This window comes from Pelobates fuscus, chromosome 6, assembly GCF_036172605.1.
Source record: "Pelobates fuscus isolate aPelFus1 chromosome 6, aPelFus1.pri, whole genome shotgun sequence".
Taxonomy (NCBI): Eukaryota; Metazoa; Chordata; class Amphibia; order Anura; family Pelobatidae; genus Pelobates; species Pelobates fuscus.
Genome location: NC_086322.1, coordinates 59,740,864 through 59,764,720, shown reverse-complemented (window position 1 = coordinate 59,764,720; position 23,857 = coordinate 59,740,864). Strand labels below are relative to the sequence as shown.

Below are 23,857 nucleotides of genomic sequence, written 5' to 3'. Positions count from 1 at the left end.
AAAGTTAGTTTATTTCAGTAATGCAAAGTAAAAGGGGAAACTAATGCAAGATAGTTCAAGCCGTGATTTGTCATAAGTGCGATGATTATGGCTTACAGCTCATGAAAACCCCAAATCCACAATCTCAGTAAATTGGAATATCACATGCAATCAATAAAACAAGGAGTTTAAAAAAGAAAAAATTAATTAAATGAAAACTCGACGCGCGTTTCGGCGTTCTAACACGCCGTCGTCTCATTTAATACATTTTTTCTTTTATTTTGTTCACTTAGGTAGCACTTTATGGATTACTTTATTTAAATTAATTTTTTTAAGCTACTTAGTCAGGAAGGGAGCAGGGTAATAGGTAGGCACTTGTGTTCCTTCACAGTGCCGACGTATTCAGTTATAGGATCCTCTCCTAGTGAGTGGACTTATCTTGGGATTGGTTTCTTCTTCCTTTTTTTTCCTTTTTTTTGGGGGGGGGGGGAGTTTCTATCCCCTTGTTTAGGAGGTTTTCCTTCCCTTCCCCCCCCCCCTCCCCACCCACCCATTTATTCCTCCATTTACCTATTCTTGGAAATACTACAGCTTTTGATATTATTTGACCAAGGCATTAGGCTTTGGCATAACTCTCTGCTAAGTAGTTACCTGGGTCTGTATGTGCTTAGTCACATCCATCCTCTTTCACCCTTGCCTCCCTATTTTCTCCTGTCTAATTTTTACTGCTTATACCCTTAGGATTATTAAAGGTAGGGACTCCTCCCCCTTTTTTTTCATAACTCTTCTATTAGGGACCTTTGGTTCCATACTTGTCTTTTGTTTATAATTTGTGGGTTATTCCCCGGTTGGGAAGAGTTATTAGGGCTTTTTTTTAAACACTGATCCATGGGTTAAATCTATTACCCCTGGGTCAGTGTTTTCTTTATTTCTCACCTGTAGATCTATAAGCCAAATGTATCCATTTGGAGGTCTATAATAGACACATTATTGTTATATTACATTAGTGCATAATGGAATAAATGAATACGCTATTTTTACCTCAATGTTAAATCCTCACCAACATCCTATGCAAGAAAAGTTAATGCTATGAAATAGCAGGCAGCCAGGCACTGGTTCGCTGGTTACTTGTTTCTGTGGTCAAGGATGTAAAATAGATTCAAATAGAATTAAGCTACATCATTATCCAGGAGTAGCTTAATTCTATTAGATTCTATCACTAATTAGATTCACAGATACCCAGAACTGCAGTGTTCTTGATACATTCCAGTGTATTGTTTGTAGGTTTGGTCAAAATCCACACTGAGATGTATCACATTACCTGCAGTTTTAGGTATCTGTGAACCTAATTAGTGAAGATATTTTTCAATAACTTGGTCCAATAACTCTGCGTATAGTTAGCAGGGATAACTTGATCCAGGACAGATTTCTTCATACTCGACTGGAGAAGGATTTGTTAAGAAATAGATAGGATTTGATATGTGATAAAGATTCAGTGATTGTTACGGTGTCGGGGTTGCTTTGAAGAGATAAAGTATATGTTTTATTTTCCTTTCTAATGTTTGTGGAGTAAACAGACAGCTAGATTTTGAATTTGAGACTCTTTTCATGAGTGGAGTCTGGGTAGTGGGTAATCTAGAAGAGTTATGTGAGTGTGCAAAGATAACAGGATTAATCTAATGACAGTGTTAATAGTATTTCCATGATTACTTCATGAGTCTTTTGAAACATTTGAACCTGCTCTACCTCCAATGTCATTTTACATTCTACATTGTTTATTTGTTTTGCTTCTGCTCCTTAGACAAGCTTGATTTGTTGTAAGCAAGAATTGCGGTGCTGAAACCCTTTTGGGAAATCTGATCAGAAGATTTAAGCTTCATTTACAGCCTTGTTGTTATCAGGATTGTAAAATTGATGTCTTCCAAGAACACAAATTAACTACGAGAGAGATATTGCACTTGTGATAGCCTTTATGTCCACGAGTAAATTGGTTTGGGTACAGTGACCTCTGGAGTGGTAGTAAGATGAATATGAATTGGAGGACAGTACTGGTAAGGGCAGGTTTCCGGTACATACCTTACATTCTCCTAAAACTGGTATAGATACATTTCAAAATGTCATTGTGTGTTGCTGATCAGCTCTTTGTAGCCTAAAGTAAATATGGGTGAGTTAAGGTCTACACTGTGATCCAAATTTATCCCAAAATGCCGTCACTGCAGGTATTATTAGTGGGCCACTCATTCTTGTATGTGAGATAAAGGGTTGAGTGATCCAAGTGGTTCATAAAATGTTCTGATACAATGTTTTTATCTCTCTCTTTCTTGCGTTTTCTCTTGTTAAATATCATGACTCTTGTGCCATATTGCTTGATCCCTTGCACATGTTCACATTTTGCGTGTCTACAGAAAATCACTAAACACCTTCAACTTTCAAAGGGCTTCATGATTGGTGTTGTCATTCACAACATGATGACTCCGAACACTGCTTCTCATAGAGAAGCTCTGGGTTTAGTGCTTCTTCATTAGAGTGCGGCAATTGCATTCTTCTACGAAATGTGTTCAATTGGACAGAGGTTACTGCTCTCACACTAGGAGGAGTGGCTGCAGAGACACAACTGTCCCGATGCTGGATTACAGGTACATTTAATTGCTTTTTGTGTCAACTAAAAAGCAATTAAATGTATATATTACATATAAGTATAATCTCTATATGCAGACTATATACATTTCTTATTCTTATTTTTATGCCTGTCTGTTAAGTAATATTGTAAGATCATTGACTAAGGCACTTAGAATATTGTTAGAGATTATACTTATATGTAATATCTGTGGAAGAGATGTCCCATAATGATTGTGGTTTATACTTTTTTACTTGTATTTGTATTTTTATTTTTATTTATTTTTCCATTATTATTATTATTATTTATTATTATTTTTTATTATTATTTTTTGAGTTCTATTTTTATTATTATAGTATTTTTTATTATTTTAGTATTGTTGGATATAAGATTTATGCCCCTTCACTATGGGAAATTTCGATATAATTCTGTATTGGTCTGATTTTGTTCGGGAGCCTTTTTTCAGTTTTTGCGTTCCAGTATGGAACGCACAGAATATTTTATTGCCAAACCGGAACCGGAAGTGACGCCGGACGTTCGCATTGCGTTCCAGCTTGACACGCACACAACGGAATTTCTACACAGGTGGATTACATTCCGTTTTTCTGGCGGCACATTTAAATGAAGACTCCTGGAGGAGTGAAATCATAATCCCTGAAGAAGTCCTGCGGACGAAATGCGTTGGATTATACACTGGGGGACTTGCTTGTTATGCTTTTAACACCACCTTGTAGTGGATTATATGCTGTTTTACCTGGACCTTTTTTGTTAAAGAAGACTCTTCCTAATTTACCCTGAAGACCACTTCTGATTAAGGATGATGGGCCTGATATTCACTGATATTTTGTGAGTTTTATATATTCATCCTGCGTGTCTTCACATTTATACTTTTATTATACTATGTGCAATTTATATATTTTTCTGTAGATATCGTCCACTATGCTATTATAAGGTTGTATATAATAATTTTTATTTACACCTTTGTCAGGGTACCTGAGGCCTCTACCTCTAAGGGAGGTAGAGACTTGGTGGTTTATCCATCCAGGCGAGCTGTTTCCTCCGTTCCTCGCGGTTCATCCAGTCACTTAAACACCGGCCGCGAGGAATCCACGTCCTTTTCTAGCAGGACGCTCAATACGTGACGTCATGACGCTATCATGAGCGACCTGTCACTCAGGTGTCCGTTATCCAATCGGTACTTGTCAGAGGCGTGCTTACCATCCGGAGCCAGGGTATTTAAGCTTACTTCTCTCTTCAGCTCATTGCCCTGTCGTGGTTCTAGCTTGTCTAGTCACTCAGTGCTCTGGTATTCTAGTTTGCTCTATTTGGTTTTGACTCGGCTTGTTGTACTACCCTGCTTCTCTGTTATCCCTTGACCCGGCTTGTCTCTCGCTTATCTGTCTTCTCGTTCCCTCGACCTCGGCTTGTCTCTGACTATTCTCTATTACTCTCGGTACGTTAGTCCGGCCATTCTAAGGCCCGGTATACGTACCTTTCCACTCTTTGTACTCTGCGTGTTGGATCCCTGTCCCGATCCTGACATTACGACAGGGCCAATGGATCCTGCAGGTACAAACAGTCAGCTTGGTTCTTCGGATCCCAGGTTTGACGCCATGGAGCATAGGATGGATCAGATGGCTTTGGCACTACAGGCACTTTTGTCTCGTGCTAGTAATCCACCTGAGGAGACACGTACTCCTTCTATTTCTCCTGCAGACTCAGGTTTAGAGGTAGCCACTGTAGGTGCTTCTTCCCGTATTACCCCACCAGTACGTTATGGCGGGTCACCGGAGAGGTGTCGTGGCTTTCTGAACCAGATTAGCATCCATTTCGAATTACAACCCCGCTCTTATCCTACAGATAGAGCGAAGGTTGGATTTATTATTACTTTACTCATTGAAAAAGCTTTGAGATGGGCCAATCCTTTATGGGAGAATGATAATCCACTAGTCTATAATTATAATGCCTTTGTAGCTGCGTTTAGAAGAACTTTTGACCCTCCTGGTAGAAAGGTCAATGCAGCTAGATTTCTGTTGCGCCTTAGACAGGACAATCGAACACTTGTGGATTATGCACTAGAGTTCAGGTCCTTGGCGGCAGAAGTTAAGTGGAACGAACAGGCTTATATAGATGTATTTCTGAATGGGTTATCAGATGTAATTCTTGACGAGGTCGCTACTAGAGAACTCCCTGAAAATTTGGAGGATTTAATTTCTTTTATATCTCGTATTGATGAACGCTTAAGAGAGAGGCAGAACACTCGAGATAGGGACCGTAGACCCTCCTTTAAACTAGCGCCTACCTTTCAAAATTCTGAGTTCGAGGACCTACGTATTTCTGAACCTATGCAGATAGGCAGTACTCATCTCACAGAGAGGGAGAGACAGTACAGGAGAAGGGAGGGTTTATGTATGTATTGTGGAGTCAGAGGTCATTTACGCCTGAATTGCCCCAATCGTTCGGGAAACGCTCGCACCTAAGTTCCTCTAGAGGACAGGCCTTGGGTGTTTCTACTTTGTCCTCTATTCACAACTACAAAGAGCTCAGGTTTCTGTTACCCGTTTCTTTAAAGTGGGAAAAGGGAGTAGTTAAGACTATGGCACTAATCGATTCTGGAGCTGCTGAGAGCTTTATAGATCAGGGTTTTGCTGCCAAGCATGCTATTCCATCCCAGTTAAGAGAGACACCACTGGCTGTTGAGGCCATTGATGGTAGACCATTACTTGAGCCTGTTATTTTCCATGAGACCATACCGATTAACTTAACTGTTGGCATCCTACATAGAGAGGACATATCCTTACTGCTCATTTCTTCTCCGTCTATTCCCATAGTTCTGGGGTACTCCTGGTTGAGGAGACATAACCCTATTATTAATTGGGAGTCAGGGGAGATAGTTTCGTGGGGACAGAATTGTCAAGAGAAATGCTTGCGGAAGGTCTCACCTCTCGGCTTAACCAACACATCGGCTAACTCTGACAACCCTACAGAGACACAAATTCCGTCTCAGTATCTAGATTTAAAGGCTGTATTTGACAAAAAGAAAGCCGATACCTTACCCCCACACAGGTCCTTTGATTGCAAAATTAACCTACTCCCTGGTACCATGCCGCCCAGAGGTCATGTATACCCGTTATCTACGAAAGAGAACTCAGTTCTAGAGGAGTATATTCACGAAAATTTAGACAAGGGATTCATTAGGAGGTCCTCCTCTCCTGCCGGGGCGGGATTTTTTTTTGTTAAAAAGAAGGATGGTTCTTTGAGACCTTGTATTGACTATCGAGGCCTAAATAAGATAACCATTAAAAATGCCTACCCGATTCCCTTGATCACCGAACTCTTCGATCGTTTGAAGGGCTCTACAATTTTCACCAAGTTAGACCTCAGAGGGGCATATAACTTGGTGAGAATCCAGCAGGGACATGAGTGGATGACGGCATTCAATACTCGATATGGTCACTATGAATATACTGTTATGCCTTTTGGGTTATGCAATGCGCCAGCTGTATTCCAGGATCTGATAAATGAGGTTCTTAGGGAATTTCAGCAAGATTGCGTCATTGTATACCTAGATGATATACTCATTCATTCTAGTGAGATTGAGACTCATCACAAGCAAGTCAGGAGGGTTTTGCACAAGCTTCTCCAGCATGGCTTGTACTGCAAGTTGGAGAAATGTAGCTTTGATCAAACCCAGGTAACCTTTCTCGGCTATGTGATCTCTGGGGAGGGATTTAAGATGGATCCGGATAAGCTCCAATCCATTCTAGAGTGGCCTTTACCCAAAGGTCTTAAAGCCGTACAGAGATTTATTGGTTTTTCTAATTATTATAGGCGCTTTATTAAGGGCTATTCTTCCATTATCGCACCTATCACTAATATGACCAAACAGGGGGCTGATACTAAGAATTGGACTACTGAAGCTCTCCTTGCGTTCAAAACTCTCAAGGAGCTTTTCGCTTCCGCTCCAATTTTAGTTCACCCCGACACTTCTCTGCCTTTTCTACTTGAGGTAGACGCATCAGAGACTGGTTTAGGTGCTGTCCTATCTCAAAGGTTGGGTGTTGATAAACCATTACATCCATGTGGTTTTTTCTCTAAAAAATTGACCGGTACTGAAAGCAGATATGACATTGGTGACAGAGAATTACTAGCGGTTATCAAGGCTTTGAAAGAGTGGAGACATTTATTGGAAGGTACATTACATCCTGTTACCATCCTAACTGACCACAAAAATTTGTCTTATATCGGAGAGGCTAAGCGGTTGTCCTCCAGGCAGGCTCGTTGGTCGTTGTTTCTTACCCATTTCAATTACGTTCTGACTTACAGACCTGGGTCAAAGAATTCTAAAGCCGATGCGCTATCTCGCCAATATGAGCCCTCTGCTTCAGTTGAACCACTTATGTCCTCCATTGTACCCAAATGCAATATTATTGCTAATACCAGTCTCAAAATTCATTCTCCGCTACTTGACCAGATCTTGAAGTCACAACATCTAGCTCCCGGAAACACTCCTGAGGGAAGAAACTTTGTTCCTCCTGAACTTCAACTGGAGCTCTTACAATGTTTTCACGAAAGTAAAATAGCTGGTCATCCTGGTATTCGCAAGACGTACTCTCTGATATCCAAGGATTTCTGGTGGCCTTCACTTCGAAAAGATATTGAGGAGTTCGTCGCAGCTTGTGAGACTTGTGCCAAGACTAAACTACCTCATGCATCCCCATGTGGCCTGTTACACCCCTTGGACATTCCTGAGAAACCTTGGTCCTGTTTGTCCATAGACTTTATCGTTGATTTGCCTGCTTCCAAGAGACAGACTGTTATTCTCACGGTGGTGGATAGATTTACTAAGATGGTCCATTTCGTGCCATTACCTAAACTTCCGACTTCTCCTGAATTGGCGGAGATTTTTGCGAGAGAGGTTTTTCGCCTACATGGGATTCCTTCGGAGATTGTTTCTGATAGAGGCTCTCAATTTGTCTCACGTTTCTGGAGATCCTTTTGTTCTCAAATGGGCATCAAATTGAACTTCTCCTCGGCCTATCACCCTCAGTCTAACGGAGCTGCTGAACGTACCAATCAAAAGATCGAACAGTATCTGCGTTGCTTTGTTTCCGAACACCAGGACGATTGGGTCGGTCTGATTCCTTGGGCGGAGTTCGCACACAATAACCTTGTTTGCGATTCAACTCGCTCTAGCCCTTTCTTCATGAACTATGGCTTTCATCCTTCGATTTTTCCTTCGGTTTCCTCTTCTCAGGGGATACCGTCGGTTGATGATCATGTCGCCAACCTGAAGAAATTATGGGAACAGACTCGGCAAACTCTGTTACATAGTTCCTCGTTGTTCAAGAAACACGCTGACAAGCATAGAAGAGCGGCTCCTGTTTTTGTTCCTGGGGATAGGGTATGGTTGAGTACTAAGAATATTCGACTAAAAGTTCCATCTATGAAATTTGCTCCTCGCTACATAGGCCCTTACAGGGTCCTCACTCGTATCAATCCGGTTGCGTATCGCCTTGCTCTGCCACCTGCCTTACGCATTCCTAACTCTTTTCATGTCTCCTTATTGAAACCTCTTATTTGCAACAAATTCTCCTCTAAGGTCTCCTCGCCTCGTCCTGTTCAGGTGGAGGGTCGGGAGGAGTACGAGGTCAGCTCCATCGTTGATTCCAGAATTTCAAGGGGTAAATTGCAATATCTGGTCAACTGGAGGGGATATGGTCCTGAGGAGAGGAGTTGGGTACCTCAGGAGGACGTTCATGCTTCTCGCCTTCGCAGAGCATTTCACCTCCGCTTCCCATCTCGCCCCGGTTCCTTCCGCCCGGTGGGCGTATCTGAGAGGGGGGGTACTGTCAGGGTACCTGAGGCCTCTACCTCTAAGGGAGGTAGAGACTTGGTGGTTTATCCATCCAGGCGAGCTGTTTCCTCCGTTCCTCGCGGTTCATCCAGTCACTTAAACACCGGCCGCGAGGAATCCACGTCCTTTTCTAGCAGGACGCTCAATACGTGACGTCATGACGCTATCATGAGCGACCTGTCACTCAGGTGTCCGTTATCCAATCGGTACTTGTCAGAGGCGTGCTTACCATCCGGAGCCAGGGTATTTAAGCTTACTTCTCTCTTCAGCTCATTGCCCTGTCGTGGTTCTAGCTTGTCTAGTCACTCAGTGCTCTGGTATTCTAGTTTGCTCTATTTGGTTTTGACTCGGCTTGTTGTACTACCCTGCTTCTCTGTTATCCCTTGACCCGGCTTGTCTCTCGCTTATCTGTCTTCTCGTTCCCTCGACCTCGGCTTGTCTCTGACTATTCTCTATTACTCTCGGTACGTTAGTCCGGCCATTCTAAGGCCCGGTATACGTACCTTTCCACTCTTTGTACTCTGCGTGTTGGATCCCTGTCCCGATCCTGACAACCTTAGAAGTGATCATTTCGGGGGGGGGGGGGGGGGGGGGGCCGGACCGGCGAGCTGGCTGGTCGCATGCGAGACCAGCTCCTGCAGCCTAAGACCGAAATAAGCAATATATTTACATTTTTTTTGGCACAAAACCAGCCGGCAACGGTGGCCCTCACCGGGCGGAGAGCCCTGGATCCAGGGTGAGGCTGGCCCCACAGGCTTCAGTCCCCTGGAGGAGGAATCCTACCTGACTTTATCGAGGCCTACTCCGGAGGCGAGCGGGGCGGACGGCCGCTGCCCTGCCGCATACTGTTCAGCGCTCAAAGTCAGACCCGCGAGAATACCGGCCCCGTACCCCCCCTCTGGACCGGGGGGTGGATCCCGGTCTCCACCCTCGGGACCCGACCACTGACAAGTGCAACAGGTGAAGCAGAAGGGCCGCCAAGACCCACGCTCCAGGCAATGACACCAAGATGGCGGAGGCCACGTGGGATGGCATTGGGACCAGAGCCCTCACAGGCTGCTTATCCACAGCGGCAGTACAAAGAGCGGACTGTAAACACCACACGAACTTTGTACCACCAACGCATGAGATCTGCTGCCTGGTGATATACTCCATCAATGTGCTTGCCTATGGACCACACTGTGCTGCGTGCTGCCAGTTTGTGGATATGCTGTTCCCAGCCTGCATAAGCCTGAAGAAGGTCAAGTTTCAAGCCAAGCTCGCACATGAGTACATTCATAATTTTAAACTGCTGCAAGCCTCGTTTAAGAGAACTAATGTGGACAAGGTTATGCCAGTAGAGAAACTGGTTAAAGGTCGCTTCCAAGACAACCTGGATTTTATTCAGTGGTTTAAGAAGTTCTTTGATGCCAACTATGATGGCAAAGAGTATGACCCCATGGAAGCTCGACAAGGACAAGATGCCCTTCCACCACCCGACCCAGGGGAACAGATCTTCAACCTGCCAAAAAAGTCCCATCATGCAAACTCCCCCACAGCAGGTGCTGCCAAGTCAAGTCCAATAGCAAAACCAGTGATCATTTCACCTGTTTTGCATTCCTACTTATTTTTGTTGTTGTTGTACTATTTATTGGTGTTTTAGAGGGCACACTATTCAGTAGGTTTGCTGTTTTATGTATTTTTAGTGGTTTGGTACCTTTTTCTGCCTTATTAATGTAAAGACTAACCTTGTATATAGGGAGGGGGCTGTGGGCTGATATGGGGGTATTCCAAGAGAGGGGAAATGACAAGGATAAGAGTTTCCTGAGGCTGAGAGCCTAAAGACTGAGCTGGGCACAGGAGCTGACAATTATAGGGTATTACTGGGAAGTTGGTCAAGTGCCCCACTGTAGGGAATTGATAAAAAAAACTGGTAAAATGCCTCACTATAGGAACTAGACAAGTTACCTCACTATAGAATATTAATACATGAAGAATTTTGATGTTGACAAATGCCCCACTATAGGGTATTAATGAGGACCTGGGCAAGTCCCTCACTATAAGTAATTAATAAGGACCTAGTGAAGTGTATCAATGAGCAGTTGGTTAAGTTCCCCTTGTTTGCGGCAATGTTGGACAATGTAGTCCTTTCTGAGTTATCAGCATTGGAGATGTTCATTCATAAGTGACAAGCTGCTAAATGCCCCTGTGAGAGGTATCACTTATTATATGTATTACAGCTATAGCAATGTCCAGTGCCCTGCGTGCTCTGTATTAACAGGGCACCCCTTGGAAATACTGGCAATTGGAGTATCAATGGGTAGTATGGTAGGGACAGCAATAGGGTATCAATGTGTAGTAGGGTAGGGGCAGCAATGGGGTATCAATGTGTAGTATGGTAGGGACAGCAATAGGGTATCAATGTGTAGTAGGGTAGGGGCAGCAATAGGGTATCAATGTGTAGTAGGGTAGGGGCAGCAATAGGGTATCAATGTGTAGTAGGGTAGGGGCAGCAATAGGGTATCAATGTGTAGTAGGGTAGTGGCAGCAATGGATGAGGTTGTCCAAACTGTAAAAAACAAGAAACTGTCTCTTTGTTGGCCATCTAACAGTAACCAGGGCAAGTAAGGTGGAATAGTTTTATCAGCGACAGAGATGGGCATGGAGCCTGTGTAAATGTTTCTAAAGTGATCTCAATAGAGATAGAAATTTTAAGAAATCCATGTTAGTAATTTCCCCAGTACAGGGTATATATGTTAGAGATTATAATCACCAGAATGAACCCAGCTGTGTGTGATCATTACAGGCTGTTACTGTACCAGATAATGGGTATGGGAGATGGTAAGGGCAAGTGCCAGTATGGGGCATCAGATGGCATGGTAGTAATAAATAGTTCATTGATAATGGCATGGATATGAGAGTATCATTTATTTTGAGGGGTGGGGGGTTAGATCTTTGGTGAGTTCCCATACTTTTTTCCCCAGGACTCGATCCCTGCCTGTCCATACACACGCAATCCCACAAGCAGCAGCATCACCCACGCAATCACAGAAGCTGTGCCCACTCTCTACATGTAAAACCGGCAAGCCATGTCCTAACCACAAGAAGCACTTTCATATTAAAGGGTTATACTAACCAGATCTATGGCACAACCTGTCCCCTCTCTCCCCTCTCTGCCCATGAACCCTCCTTTTTTCCCACTGCTCTTTCTTTAAATACCATGCCAAATGTCTGCCCTAGTCTGGCCCGGGTCCCAAAATCACTGTCTGGTGCGGAGATGTAGGGACCTGGGCCAGTCTGGTATCTGGAGCAGTCACCAATGAATTCCTTGAAACAAGGTACATGATAAAGAAGAGACAGGTGATAACAGACACATTGCTTGCTTAATTACATTGAGAAATGTATAATTTTGAAGTCAAACACTTTTATAATAAAACTAGAAAGAACATTTCACTCCAAGGTTTCCTGACGGCTCAACTTTGCATTTCTACCTGCTGTTCCAGTTACCTCCCTATGAGGTCCTAAAGTGGTGAAGTCTATGGGGAAGAGAGGTCTTGGTGTATAGACTAGTTTGTAGTTTGTGAATATGTAAATAGTGGTGTTATTCGTAAATAATCAAATCTAGCAGCAGTTGCAGACGGCTGTCTGTTCTTGCCTGGACGTGCCAAGTTGCCAAGTGGCCTGTTGTGCAAATTTCCAGGTTAAATGTTTTGCTAAACTGTGTTTCCTGCTTGTAAGAAGCTATTGTATAGCTTTTAGAAAGACCAGCTGCTATGTCATGTAAAACTAGTTCTGCTGTGTTTAATTGAATCTACTGGATGTTTGGGCATCTAGAGGTAGTTTTAATGTGAGCCAACAAACTACTGCTATTTGTTGATTTATTGATTGATTCTGTTTATTGATTTATTTATTGATGACTAGTTTTTTGGTTTTTTTTGCTTGGGATTTAATGGTCCATTTGATGGTGACTCAGCAGACAGTGGGAGCACAATGATTGATTAAAACCAGTGCAGAACACCGATTCTTCCACCAATGGGCAAGATTCTGCTGAATTATGCAGATAGCATTGTCAATATCACCATCATTCAAAGGAATTACTTAATGGATAATGGTAACCTCCAATTTACAGCACAATAAATGGCATTTTCAGACCTCCGTATTTAAACAAAATAATAAATATTATAATAATGCACTTACAGGCTTTGACAAATTTAGTCACCTAATATTAAAATAGGAAAGCTCTTCGAAAAGCCCACCCCACCACTCCTTGAAGAGGTAGTTATATCTGGGGTAAAGTTGTAGTTATATCAGGCAGGGTTTAATGTATACATTAGCCACAGGGATAGCAACCTATGACACAAGTGCATGACTTTTATGGTGCCTGTGTATGTAATGCCAGGCTGCAAGACCCAAATGGGCCAGTTGAGGAGAGCAGAGGATCGTCTGAGAACAGATATCACAAGTAGCCCTCATGGCCAGACTCTGAATCACATAGAAGCATGTTACCATGGCAACACTCTGAATCACAGAGAAGCATTTTACCATGGCAACACTATGACTCACTGGATAAGTGCCACACTGGAGGGATAGGCACAAGTGGTCAGCACCTTTGCTGCAGACCATGAGTTCCAGCCAATGGACCACCAGAAAAAAAATAGTATTAATACCCTTCTCCATGGCAAAAGTTATGCAAGAGGGAGGGGGCATATACATCTTTATAATGCATGTTTAGTTTTGTGAAACAATATTAATACAGAAATAAAGACCCAAAACAACACCTCTGCAAACACTCCCCATGCATGATACCCACATAAAACTACAGATGGCCCACATATACACAGACAGGCAAGCAGCTCCCAACACAGAATACCACAAACAGCCCAGAATACCACAACATATTAAATCTTAGGAAGCCCACACACATACATAACACAACACAACAGGCAGCCCACGTAAACAACACAACAGGCAGCCCGTGTAAACATGCACACACTATACCAAAAGCAACCCACATATACACAACACCAAAGACAGCCCACACTATATGCACAACACCAGAAACAGCCCAGATACTCACAAGACACAGTTACCCCTATTACACACACACATAAATAATACAACTAACATACATACAAACTTATTATCACAGACAGTCCACCCAAAAACACACAGACAATTCACACACATACATAACACAACAGGCAACTCACAAACACAATACTACAAACCATCCACATACAGTCACATAATACCAAAGACAGCCCCACACAAATACATGCAAGATCATAAACAGCCTACACTGAAAACCGAAGAAGCAAATCCCTTCGCATACAATACCACATAGCATATACAACACTACACACAGCCTGCATATACACACACATAACATCACAGGCATCCCACTCACATACATAACACACATAATACATACAGTCCACATATATAAACAACACTACGCACAGCCCATATACACACATAAAACCTCACAAAGCAGCACCCATAGCATAAACAGAATTTCTCAACATACAGAAACATTACCTTAAAAAATAGGGTCAGCATCCTAAGGGACTACACAGTTTTACTTTGGCACAGCACTACCAAAGGTTGCCTGGGGTGGCTCTTTCTTCTAATTATATATAGCTAACAAATATTTGCATTTCTTTTAACACACTGTTTGTGGGAGGGTTAAGGTATTTTTGTCCATGGGGAATGTTCCTGCTCTGTTTAAACGTGGGTGGTTGGCTAGTTGTCAAGGCTGAATGTCATCTTGACACACATACATTACTCTCTCAACGACAGATCCTCCTTAACTTAAATTGGGTAGTGTTTGTTGCTTAGACTTGTAATGTTGCAAGGTGGGATATTTCATGATTTTTCATTGGGAATACCGCTTGGGGTTTTTGAAATTTGGCCGAAATCTTGGTTATCACAGCAGTAAAGTGTCTATGTAAGTCATGTTCTATATAGTACTCAGACTTATTTTTCAACAATTCAAATAAAATCGCTATTACGTATTCAAATAATTAATTTGCACAGAAAAAAAACACAAGCATTGCATTTTTCAAACAGAGCTGTGTAAATAAAAAAGGTGAAGGCACCTACCATTGCTTGTTGTTATGATGTCAAGGCAGCCTAATGGAACATGCACAAAAAAACAAAAAAAAGAAGCTTAAATTTTATTAAACGTTTATCACCCAAATCATGTCAGGTGTAGGCAACCTGTATCGTCCCAGTGGCTTTTTGAATACAACTCCCATCATCCTCAATTTTCTTGAGGATTATAAGAGTTATGCCTCAAAACCAACTAGAGAGGTAAAGATTGACAACACCTGTTCAACAACAAAACAAAATGCCGATGAGGGAGACAAAGCGTCTGGTTGACATATAATTGTGCAGTTCACCTCAGATTTGACAGGAACAGAAAAGTAAATTCAAACAAACAAAATGAAGCAAACGTGAAAAAAGCACCACAAATGGTAAATGAACATACAAACAAAAAGGGTATTTTTTCTGACCCCCCACCCCCCCACTTATATCTTACAAACATTTATTTCATAACATCTTTACCAGTTGCATATATCTAATTAATGTTCTAGACATTTACAGTTAAATACTTCTGTACTGACCTAATGTATTCACAGATTGGAACTTTCGCTTAAATACAAGCTGTTGCTATGGCTACAAATGACAAGCATGTGTAATATTGACAGCTATGTAGGAGTCGCCATATCTCAAAAGCATTTAGATACTTGATATGAAATATTTTATTATCAATAACATTTGCTAATGCCAAGATGAAATCCAGATAGCTATACATATGGAATCTATACATTGTAGTGTTAAAATTGGTAGAAACAGTCTGATTTAAAATATCTACCTGGATATAACTTCTGCTACATCTAAGATGGCCAATATAAAGATATTCGTTAGACAAATGGGATGGCAATTGTGACAGTTTGGTTTGTTCATGTACCAATAACAATGGCTGGATATTTGACTGGTAGCTATAATGGCTCACGGCATGGGAGCAAACGTGGCCTCACTTACCTCAGGATGCTTTTTTCCTGCAAGTTTAAATAACCCCACCTGTGGCCAGGTTAAAGGTCATTCAAACAAGCATGCGTTGTCGCATCATCGACGCGAACGCACATTTTGAAATCACATGACAAAGCCATGAAATAAATTTTAGGGGTATTTAAACCCCCTGTTACTGTTTTCATTGCCCTGTCATGGTTTCCACTAGCTGGTTATCCGAGAGCGCATTCTTTGAAATTGTCTTGTGGTTTTTTCATCTTGGCTCATTCCTGACTATCCGTATTTCTGGTATCCTTGACCTTTTGGCTTTGTCTATTCATTTATGCTTCTGTCTGTGATCCTGACCTCGGCTAGTCACTCACTATTCTTTCCATTCTAAGGCCCGGTAATATGTTTATTTTTATTTTGTATTGTTTTGCATGTTTTACTTAGTTCTGCGTGTTGGGCCACAGTATCGTCCTGACAGTAGCTAGTTGAGTGAATATATAAGAGAGAATACTTTAAGAGAATACTTTCAAGATAAAACGAAAAGGCAAGGAGAGAGCAAAGCATAACATTGGTCCAGAAGGTATATGAGAAGGGAAACAGGCTGCTCAGGGAAATATTCAGTTATTTGGTAAGCAGTGATATATTTTGGTCTATGCCGACAAGGGTAGCAGATTTGAGGGGGCAGCATTCTCAGAGATAGAACCACAGACACTGGCTGGTGGGAACAAGCACAGCCACAGGCCACCAGAAAACAAGGGTTTCTACAGCTCAAGTAGACCTTACATATATAATATTTCTGATTTGTCTGCAATTTTCACAGCATTATTTTACCCTCAGAGAAGATGTAATGATCTCACAGATTGGTTGCTAGTGACCAATCTCTACGCCAACTCTACAACTTACTGTCTCATTAAATAAATATTTTTTGGCACCAAATATTAACTATACTGCATCGCAATGTGATATGAAAGGCTTGCAACTTATATATCTGTTTTCCTGTGACTACATCCCTCAAATAGTCGTCACTTTCCTTAATCAAATCAGACTGTACACCACTGTAAAAATGTTAACTTTTTTTCTAAATATAAATATATAAATAAAGTCAGTGGAAAAACTATCAAATAACCATGCAAGGGAAAAATATAATCACAGAGTCACCGTCAGTTCGTATCCAATATAAAATACTCAGCAACATATAAGTCAAGCCCAAGGTATAAGTCCATTTAACAAATAAAAATTCTAAAATAAAACTATTCGGGCTTTATAACAGCAGATTCCTATAAATATGTAAACAATAAAAACAATCATGCACACACGACAGAGACTATCGCAATAATGAATAAAAGACAGAGAAACTCTTAGAGAAATAAAGATGGCATATATGCATGCTCTTGTGTTTAACCTTGTTGGCTCATATATCAGAAAATTAATTTAGCTCTATTCCTATGACTAATCTCCTGTAGATATTTTTTCAGCCGCTGTGGCCCACCATTTATTTTATTTAATTTGCAAAGATATGCAAAGAGTTTTTGAATTTTGTTTTTCTCTCTCTCTCCTATTTATATAGTTTCCAGACCTGTCAGTTTAAATGTCTTTTTATCTAGGTACATAAAACAGATGTGTGAAAACAAAACCTGTACCTTATGTACACACCCTTGTTTGATCATTTAAGGTATGCACAAAATCAATAGATGTAACTCAAGTGGATAATATCCAAATGGCATAAACACAAGATACTTAGAGTTTAACAGGATGCTGGCAACAAATTATACAAATGTTTGAGTGATTTTCTTTGGGTGTGGAACAAGAGTGGTGGTATTGTACCTCATCTTGGATTAAGGAAAACTGAATAATTGACCAGACAACTAGCATGCCTAAAATGTAAAATGGTGGACTAGACGCTTCTCTACCCTGAGAACAAGGGGTTGTTACTTTGAGAAAATATTTGGACTGGGGAAGTATGTGAAGTATAAGCCTCCAGATACCTTGAGTATAACCTCACAATGACAAAATGATAGACTTATAACAGGATTTGGAGATACAGTGGAACAAGAATGAGAGGGGTGAGGTTCGATGAGAAAGTCACAAGGCAACAAAATGGTGGAGGGAATGGAACAACCGTGATGAGTTGAGGAATGTGAAAAAGTAGGGCTTATACCAACACATGCACAAACCTCCCCTCCCCCCCAAAAACCCACTCACGTAATGGACACATACCATGAGGTCAAGACGATATGTCACTACATAATAGCACCATTGACCCAGCACTTACACTGGACAAAGACTAAACACATGAGCTGCCATGCATCTTACAAGGGTATGTTTCTTAGAAAAATTATGGCTTTACATATGTGAAAGTGTAGAGAGTAACAAGCATAATGTTACTGTGATCTAACACGTGTGGACAAAATCTTGGACTGCACATTAATGATGTACGCTTGAATTTGTTGTTATTGTGTGTCTATGTTAATCACTGTGAAACTCAAAAATAAAGATTTAAAAAAAATAAAATGCAAAATGGCTTATAAAGTAATTGTGTTATGAGGTTTTTCATTTAATTTGTGTTGGAGCCACTTAACTTCTCATGTAGTATCTAATTGATATCCACATATTTCGCTCACACTTTGTAGAGCATATCTGCAATAGCTTAGAGCAGAATTTCCCAATTGGTGTTCCGCGAGAACACAAATGGAGTTCCGCCATGATTTTCCGAAACAAAATGGCTTCAGCAATTTTATCGCAAATCAGGGGCCTGGTCAGGTGACGTGGCACTTTAAGAGCTCGACTGGGCCCCTGTAGTGTCGGCCGGCTGGGAGGAAGTGACAGTACTTCCTCCAATAGCACTTCCTCACAGCTTCACAGAGTTGCTGCCGTGTGGTACGGAGGTAGGAAAAAGGAGACGGTTAGCTTGAGAACATCCTCATTTAAGGGTAAGTTCTTGTGCACAGTACCCTTAATGATTGCACTAATCATTCATTGTTATAGTAATAGCTTTGCATATTATGTCGAAGCCCTACAAACAAAAACAAAATAATTGTAATAATTGAAACACCAGAAATGCTTTTATGATGGTGTTTTATGAATTTATTTGCCCTTATTGCTCCTTTCCCATACATTTCTGGGATATATATAGTGGTATATAGATGTATATAGTATTTATGCTTGTATACATATATGCACTTTATATATGCAGTTTATATGAATGTGTATATATATATATATATATATACTGATAATTTTTCCCACACTTATTTTACTTCCTTCTTCCATTGGTCCAACAAAAAGGTGATAAACAATGACAAAAATCTCTATTATGGTGCATATATACAAAATGTAAAACATGATCTGCCCATTGAAATAATGGTCAGATCTTATAATATTTATATTAGTTTGAAACAGCATACAGCACAGGGGGAGAATGCCACTGCGCAGTCCACAGCCTTTAATTTCAGTGTATTAGCAGGAAACAAATTTCTGACCCAAGCTCTAATAATAGGAATCCTAACCAGCCCTTGCCCCCGAGATGTTACCCTAACAATACCCCTAGCCACAACCCTAAAGAATAATATAATATAGATGCTCAAGGGTCAAAATAATAAGGGAGAATTATTCTATTGCAGAGAGAGCTAGAGAGTCAACATTTGGACTCATGGCTCCAAAACATCACCAGGATCACAGGTAAGCCACCCTCCTGGACACACAAGGTAAGTTAACAGGAAGTTGGCTCTGATGTATGTAATTTTTTATGTGTGTGTGTGTGTGTGTGTATGTGCCAGTGTGTGTGTGTGTGTATGTGCCAATGTGTGTGTGTGTGTATGTGTGCCAGTGTGTGTCTGTGTGTGTGTATGTGTATGTCAGTGTGTGTATCCGAGTGTGTGTCATTGTGTGTATATGACACTGTGTGTATGTGTCTCAACGTGTGTATGTGCCAGTGTGTGTATCTGTGGGTGCAAGTGCATGCATATATCACTGTGTGTATTTGAGTGTATGTGTATCTGTGTGTCAAGGTGTGTGTCTGTGTCTCTGTGTGTTTATCTGTGTGCCACTATGCGCCAGAGTGTGTATCTGTGTGTAAGATACACACACACACACACAGATGCACATTGACACACAGATACACACACTGGCACATACAAACACACATACACACACCTTGACACACAGACACACACTGGCACACAGAGACACACCGGGGGGAGGGGGAGGGAGGGGGAGGGAGGGGGAGGGAGGGGTTCCACGATGTTAATACACTATGTCAAATGATTCCACGGGAAAAAATAATTGGGATCCCCTGGCTTAGAGACATCTCTGACTGGTGAACAAATGCTATGACACTCAATCAGCGGTATATATCATTCTTTGCCAGAAAAAAAGTAATCTTTCCAGATATGAATTCCTGGAGTAAACTCTCCAATGATTTTGCACTGAACTTGTTATACTTAAAGATTACACTCTAGTGAGATTTAAGCCCAAAATACATACCTTCTAACATCACCATCCCATAAACCCGGTGGCTGGGTATAAAAGGGCAGTTCCTCTGTGTTCTCAACTTAGCTATTACCAAGCTCCATGCAACTTCTCTAAGCAAATGTAAACTGACCCCCTTACTTTTTTATAAAAGAAAGAAAAAAAATAACAATAAACATATCTTAAATTTCTACCAAGATCCAGGAAGGAACTCATCGTTTAGAATGATATAAACAAGGAACCTCTTATAGAAGAATCAATAAACCTTGTAACTTTACAGAAATGTGTTTTAGGACACAATGAATTATAACAACTCCTATCATAACGGGAATATAGCCAATATTGTACAAGATATTTTTGCAGCATTTTCAGAGAGATGTTTCCGGGAATCTGATGTATTAAATAATAAATAATCTTGCCTTAACCATTACTCTTTAAACAAATCTGAATAGAATAGTGTTACATTGTAAATAAAAACATGCACAAACACACACACCCTCTCTCTCTGGGAGGATTATTTACTAAAGTGAGAATTAAAAATGATTTCAAATTTGCGGTCAAAATAGCTGATCTGCAACATAATATCTCTAAATCAGTTATGCTTTCAGTTTGGCTCTGTCGTAATTAGCAATGTGAAAGGTATGATGAGGATAAAAAATAGTGACAAGAAGCTCTCCAAGTACAAAGCAGAGTCTCAATAATACTGTGGGTCCCCCTCGTGCCGCCAAAACAGCTCTGATGCATGGACTCTACAAGACTTCTGAATGTGTCCTATGGAATCTGGCACCAAGACTTTAGCAACAGATTAAGAAAACAGTTGTTGTGAGCAATAAACACCCAAGTATGTCAGGCTCGTTTTTAAAATAAAACTAAGTTTTTAAGTGCATCCCATACAGCAAATTAACCGACCAAAATAGAGCCTCATATAAGAGTCATGACTGACGTCACAATGTTATACGTTCAAGACAAGATTATACAGAATCAGCTAATTGTCACACACTATAGAAGACATGCTTAGGTAGATATGCCCTAAAGCCTACACTGTCATAGTATTAGTGCAACTAAGAGGTCACTTTGTCACTGGTCAGATATATTGATCAGTCAGCAAACTTAAAAGATCTACAACTGAATATAGAGGCTAATATATAAACAATGTCAATTCAGCTTATAGAACAACAATTGCAATATATAGGTGCACAATATTTAAAGGCATGCTAGGATAGCAAGGATATAGCATAATAGCTGGAATACCGCTGATAGATAAAACACAGTAGAAATTTAAAGAGAAGATGGACATTGTGGTTCACAAAATTTCAGCCAACTATGCAGGCAAGCATGAGATAGAGTCTTTCTCTATGCTGGAAGTACTGCTCTCCCCCTCAGCGCTCAATAGGAGATACTGACTTTCGAGGCATTGTGAACTTTGACGGCTGCAGTGCTTCAATTGCTCATATTCTTGAGCCCAGGCTTTAATTGGAGCAACTGCCCCATGTCTATGGATCCTCCTGCTGCGTGTGGTGGGATATTGTGCCCTTGGGAGCTGCAAATCCTGGAAACCCCTCTGGGTATATGGGTTGGATAAAATTCCAAAAGGGCTTCCAGTCCAGAAGAAGAAGTGGCAATCTCAGCAGCAATGTGAGTTTGAGAGTCAACGAGAGAGGTTGTACTGCTGGGTAGGTTACAACAGCCCTGACTACCAGGCTCAGGAGCCTGTTAAGGTATACCATGACAATTCAGAGGTGGGCTTGCTGCACTGCTCTCTCTTGGCAGGCTTCAGCAGACACTGGGTCAGTTTACGCCAGAACTCTTCGAAAATCGCATCCAACCTGGTAGCAAAGTTAGCTTGCTCACTGTTGTTGGTAACAGGAGATTTAGGACTTCGGAGTCGTGGAGGCTGCAATGTGACAGCCATATTTGGTCTACCTTGCAGCTGCAGGAGATTCAGCTGCGTTGCAGAGGTGAGTGTCTCCAGCAGGCAACGAGATATCCCCCGGCGGTCCAAAGAGAGAACTGCAGGGCTACGAAGGAGTCATTGGGCTGAGCATACTCCATGCCGAAGCATTAGCTGTCTCCCCAAGACATCGGGTCTCACGTAAGGGTAGGCCGCAGGGCCGAGCTGTGTGCTCCCCCGGCAGAACAACCAGAGTCAGGTATTCCCATGTGCCCGCTTTGCTGCATGTCAGGCAACCGGTCTCCAAAAGCTGTACCTGGTGCAGGTTTGGGCAGATAAAGTTTGATAGGTGAATATGCTGGAGCAGTAAGCAAGCATTTCCAGCCATCTTGGCTGGCAGGCCGCCAAGATCTAGTAATTTGGAGTCCAAGGCAACATCTTGGACTCTTTGTCATGTTCCCCAAACCATTACTGAACTATTTCTGCAGTGTGGCAGGGTGCTTTATCCTGCTGAAAGAGGCAACTGCCATCAGGAAATACCATAGCCATGAAGAGGAGTAATTTGCCTTTAACAATCTCTAGGTGGTACAGTCAAAGTAACATCCACATGAATGCCAGGACCAAAGGTTTCCCAGCAGAACATTGCCCAGAGCATAACACTGCCTCCGCCACCTTGTCTTCGTCCTGTAGTGCATGCTGCTGCCATCTCTTCCCCAGGTAAACGATGCACACGCACCCAACCATCCACCTGATTTAGAAGAAAACATGATTCATCACACCAGGCAACCTTCTTCCATTGCTCCATGGTCCAGTTCTGATGGTCTCACGTACCCACTGGAGGCGCTGACCGGTCTGCAGCTACACAGCCCCATATGCAACAAACTGCCATAAACTGTGTATTTTGACATCTTTCTATCATGGTTAACATTATGTTTTTCAGCAATTTGAGCTACAGTAGCTCTTCTGTGAGATCAGACCAAATGGGCTAGCCTTCACTCCCCCCTGGGCATCCATGAACCTGTTGCTGGTTCACGGTTGTCCTTTCTTGCACCACTTTTGGTAGGTACTAACCACTGCATACTATTTGGCCTATGTCAAAACCACTTAGATCTTTTTGCTTACCCATTTTGCTTCCAACACATGAAATTCAAGAAATTATTGTTAACTTGCTGCCCAATATAGTTCACCCCTTGACAGGTGCCTTTGTACAGGGCCGGTGCAAAGATTTTTGGGTACATAGGCGAAGATGCATTTTTCTGCTCCCTCCCCCCCCCAAAAAAATACATCTTCATCTGTGTGCCTCTTAACCTCGCTTTTGTGATTCTTATCCCCTCTTTTAAATGTCTTACCCCCTTTAGTGTATCTTATCTCCTATTTTTCACCATTGTGTGTCTTACAACTCCCTTGTGTATATCTTACAACACCCCTTGTGTGTCTCTTATCCCCCCTCTTTGTATCACTCTAACATCCTCACACATTTTGGTGTCTTACTCCTCCCAGCCCCTTTGTGTGACTCCTTCTCACCCAGCCCGTTTCCGTCTTTTGCTCTCCCCAGTGCCTTTGTGTGTGTTTCTTTCACCCCGTACAGGAGCTTAAATTTTCTGTACCCGGCTAGACTGACAGGAAGTGCTCTCTCAGTGAGCATCTCCTGTCAGTCTGGCTGGTACAGGAAACAGAAGCTCCTGTACTACGCTCCTTTCTGCCACGCTACACTCAGTGGTGTATACACACTGACAGTCACACACACTCAATGACAAAACACGCAGACGTCACTGACAGACACAGACTCACTGATTTGACAAATACTGGCAAGTAAGCACTGACAGTTACACACACACTCAATGACAAACACACAGACATCACAGACAGACTCACTCATCTGACACATACTCATTCATTGACAGACCCACACACTGACAGACACTTATTGACAAACACACTGATAGTCACACACAGACTTAATGACAAATATACTCTCACTGATTTGACAGACACTCACAAACACACACTAACAGACACACACACAGACCAACTCATACACTCA

At 41.7% G+C, this 23,857-nt stretch overlaps 2 protein-coding genes across 4 annotated transcripts in view; one reads left to right on the top strand and one right to left on the bottom strand.

The window, feature by feature from the left end:
* PPP2R2C (protein phosphatase 2 regulatory subunit Bgamma) overlaps positions 1-23,857 on the bottom strand; it is a 128,208-nt gene that overhangs the window by 71,817 nt on the left and 32,534 nt on the right. For 2 of the 3 annotated variants that reach the window (XM_063457767.1, XM_063457764.1), the window contains one exon: positions 14,535-14,564. The exons of the other annotated variant lie outside the window; for it this stretch is intronic. In XM_063457767.1, coding sequence (XP_063313837.1) covers positions 14,535-14,564 — 30 coding nt within the window. The remainder of the gene's footprint in view (positions 1-14,534; positions 14,565-23,857) is intronic. 3 annotated transcript variants of the gene reach the window in all.
* On the top strand, positions 9,463-10,095 carry LOC134615224 (microtubule-associated protein RP/EB family member 2-like). Its single transcript, XM_063459716.1, has one exon. The coding sequence runs from the start codon at positions 9,463-9,465 to the stop codon at positions 10,093-10,095; it is 633 nt and encodes a 210-aa protein (XP_063315786.1).

Bases quoted from the DNA above. Each gene is read 5' to 3' on its own strand.
- LOC134615224 (XM_063459716.1), top strand. From the start codon at position 9,463: ATGGCGGAGGCCACGTGGGATGGCATTGGGACCAGAGCCCTCACAGGC.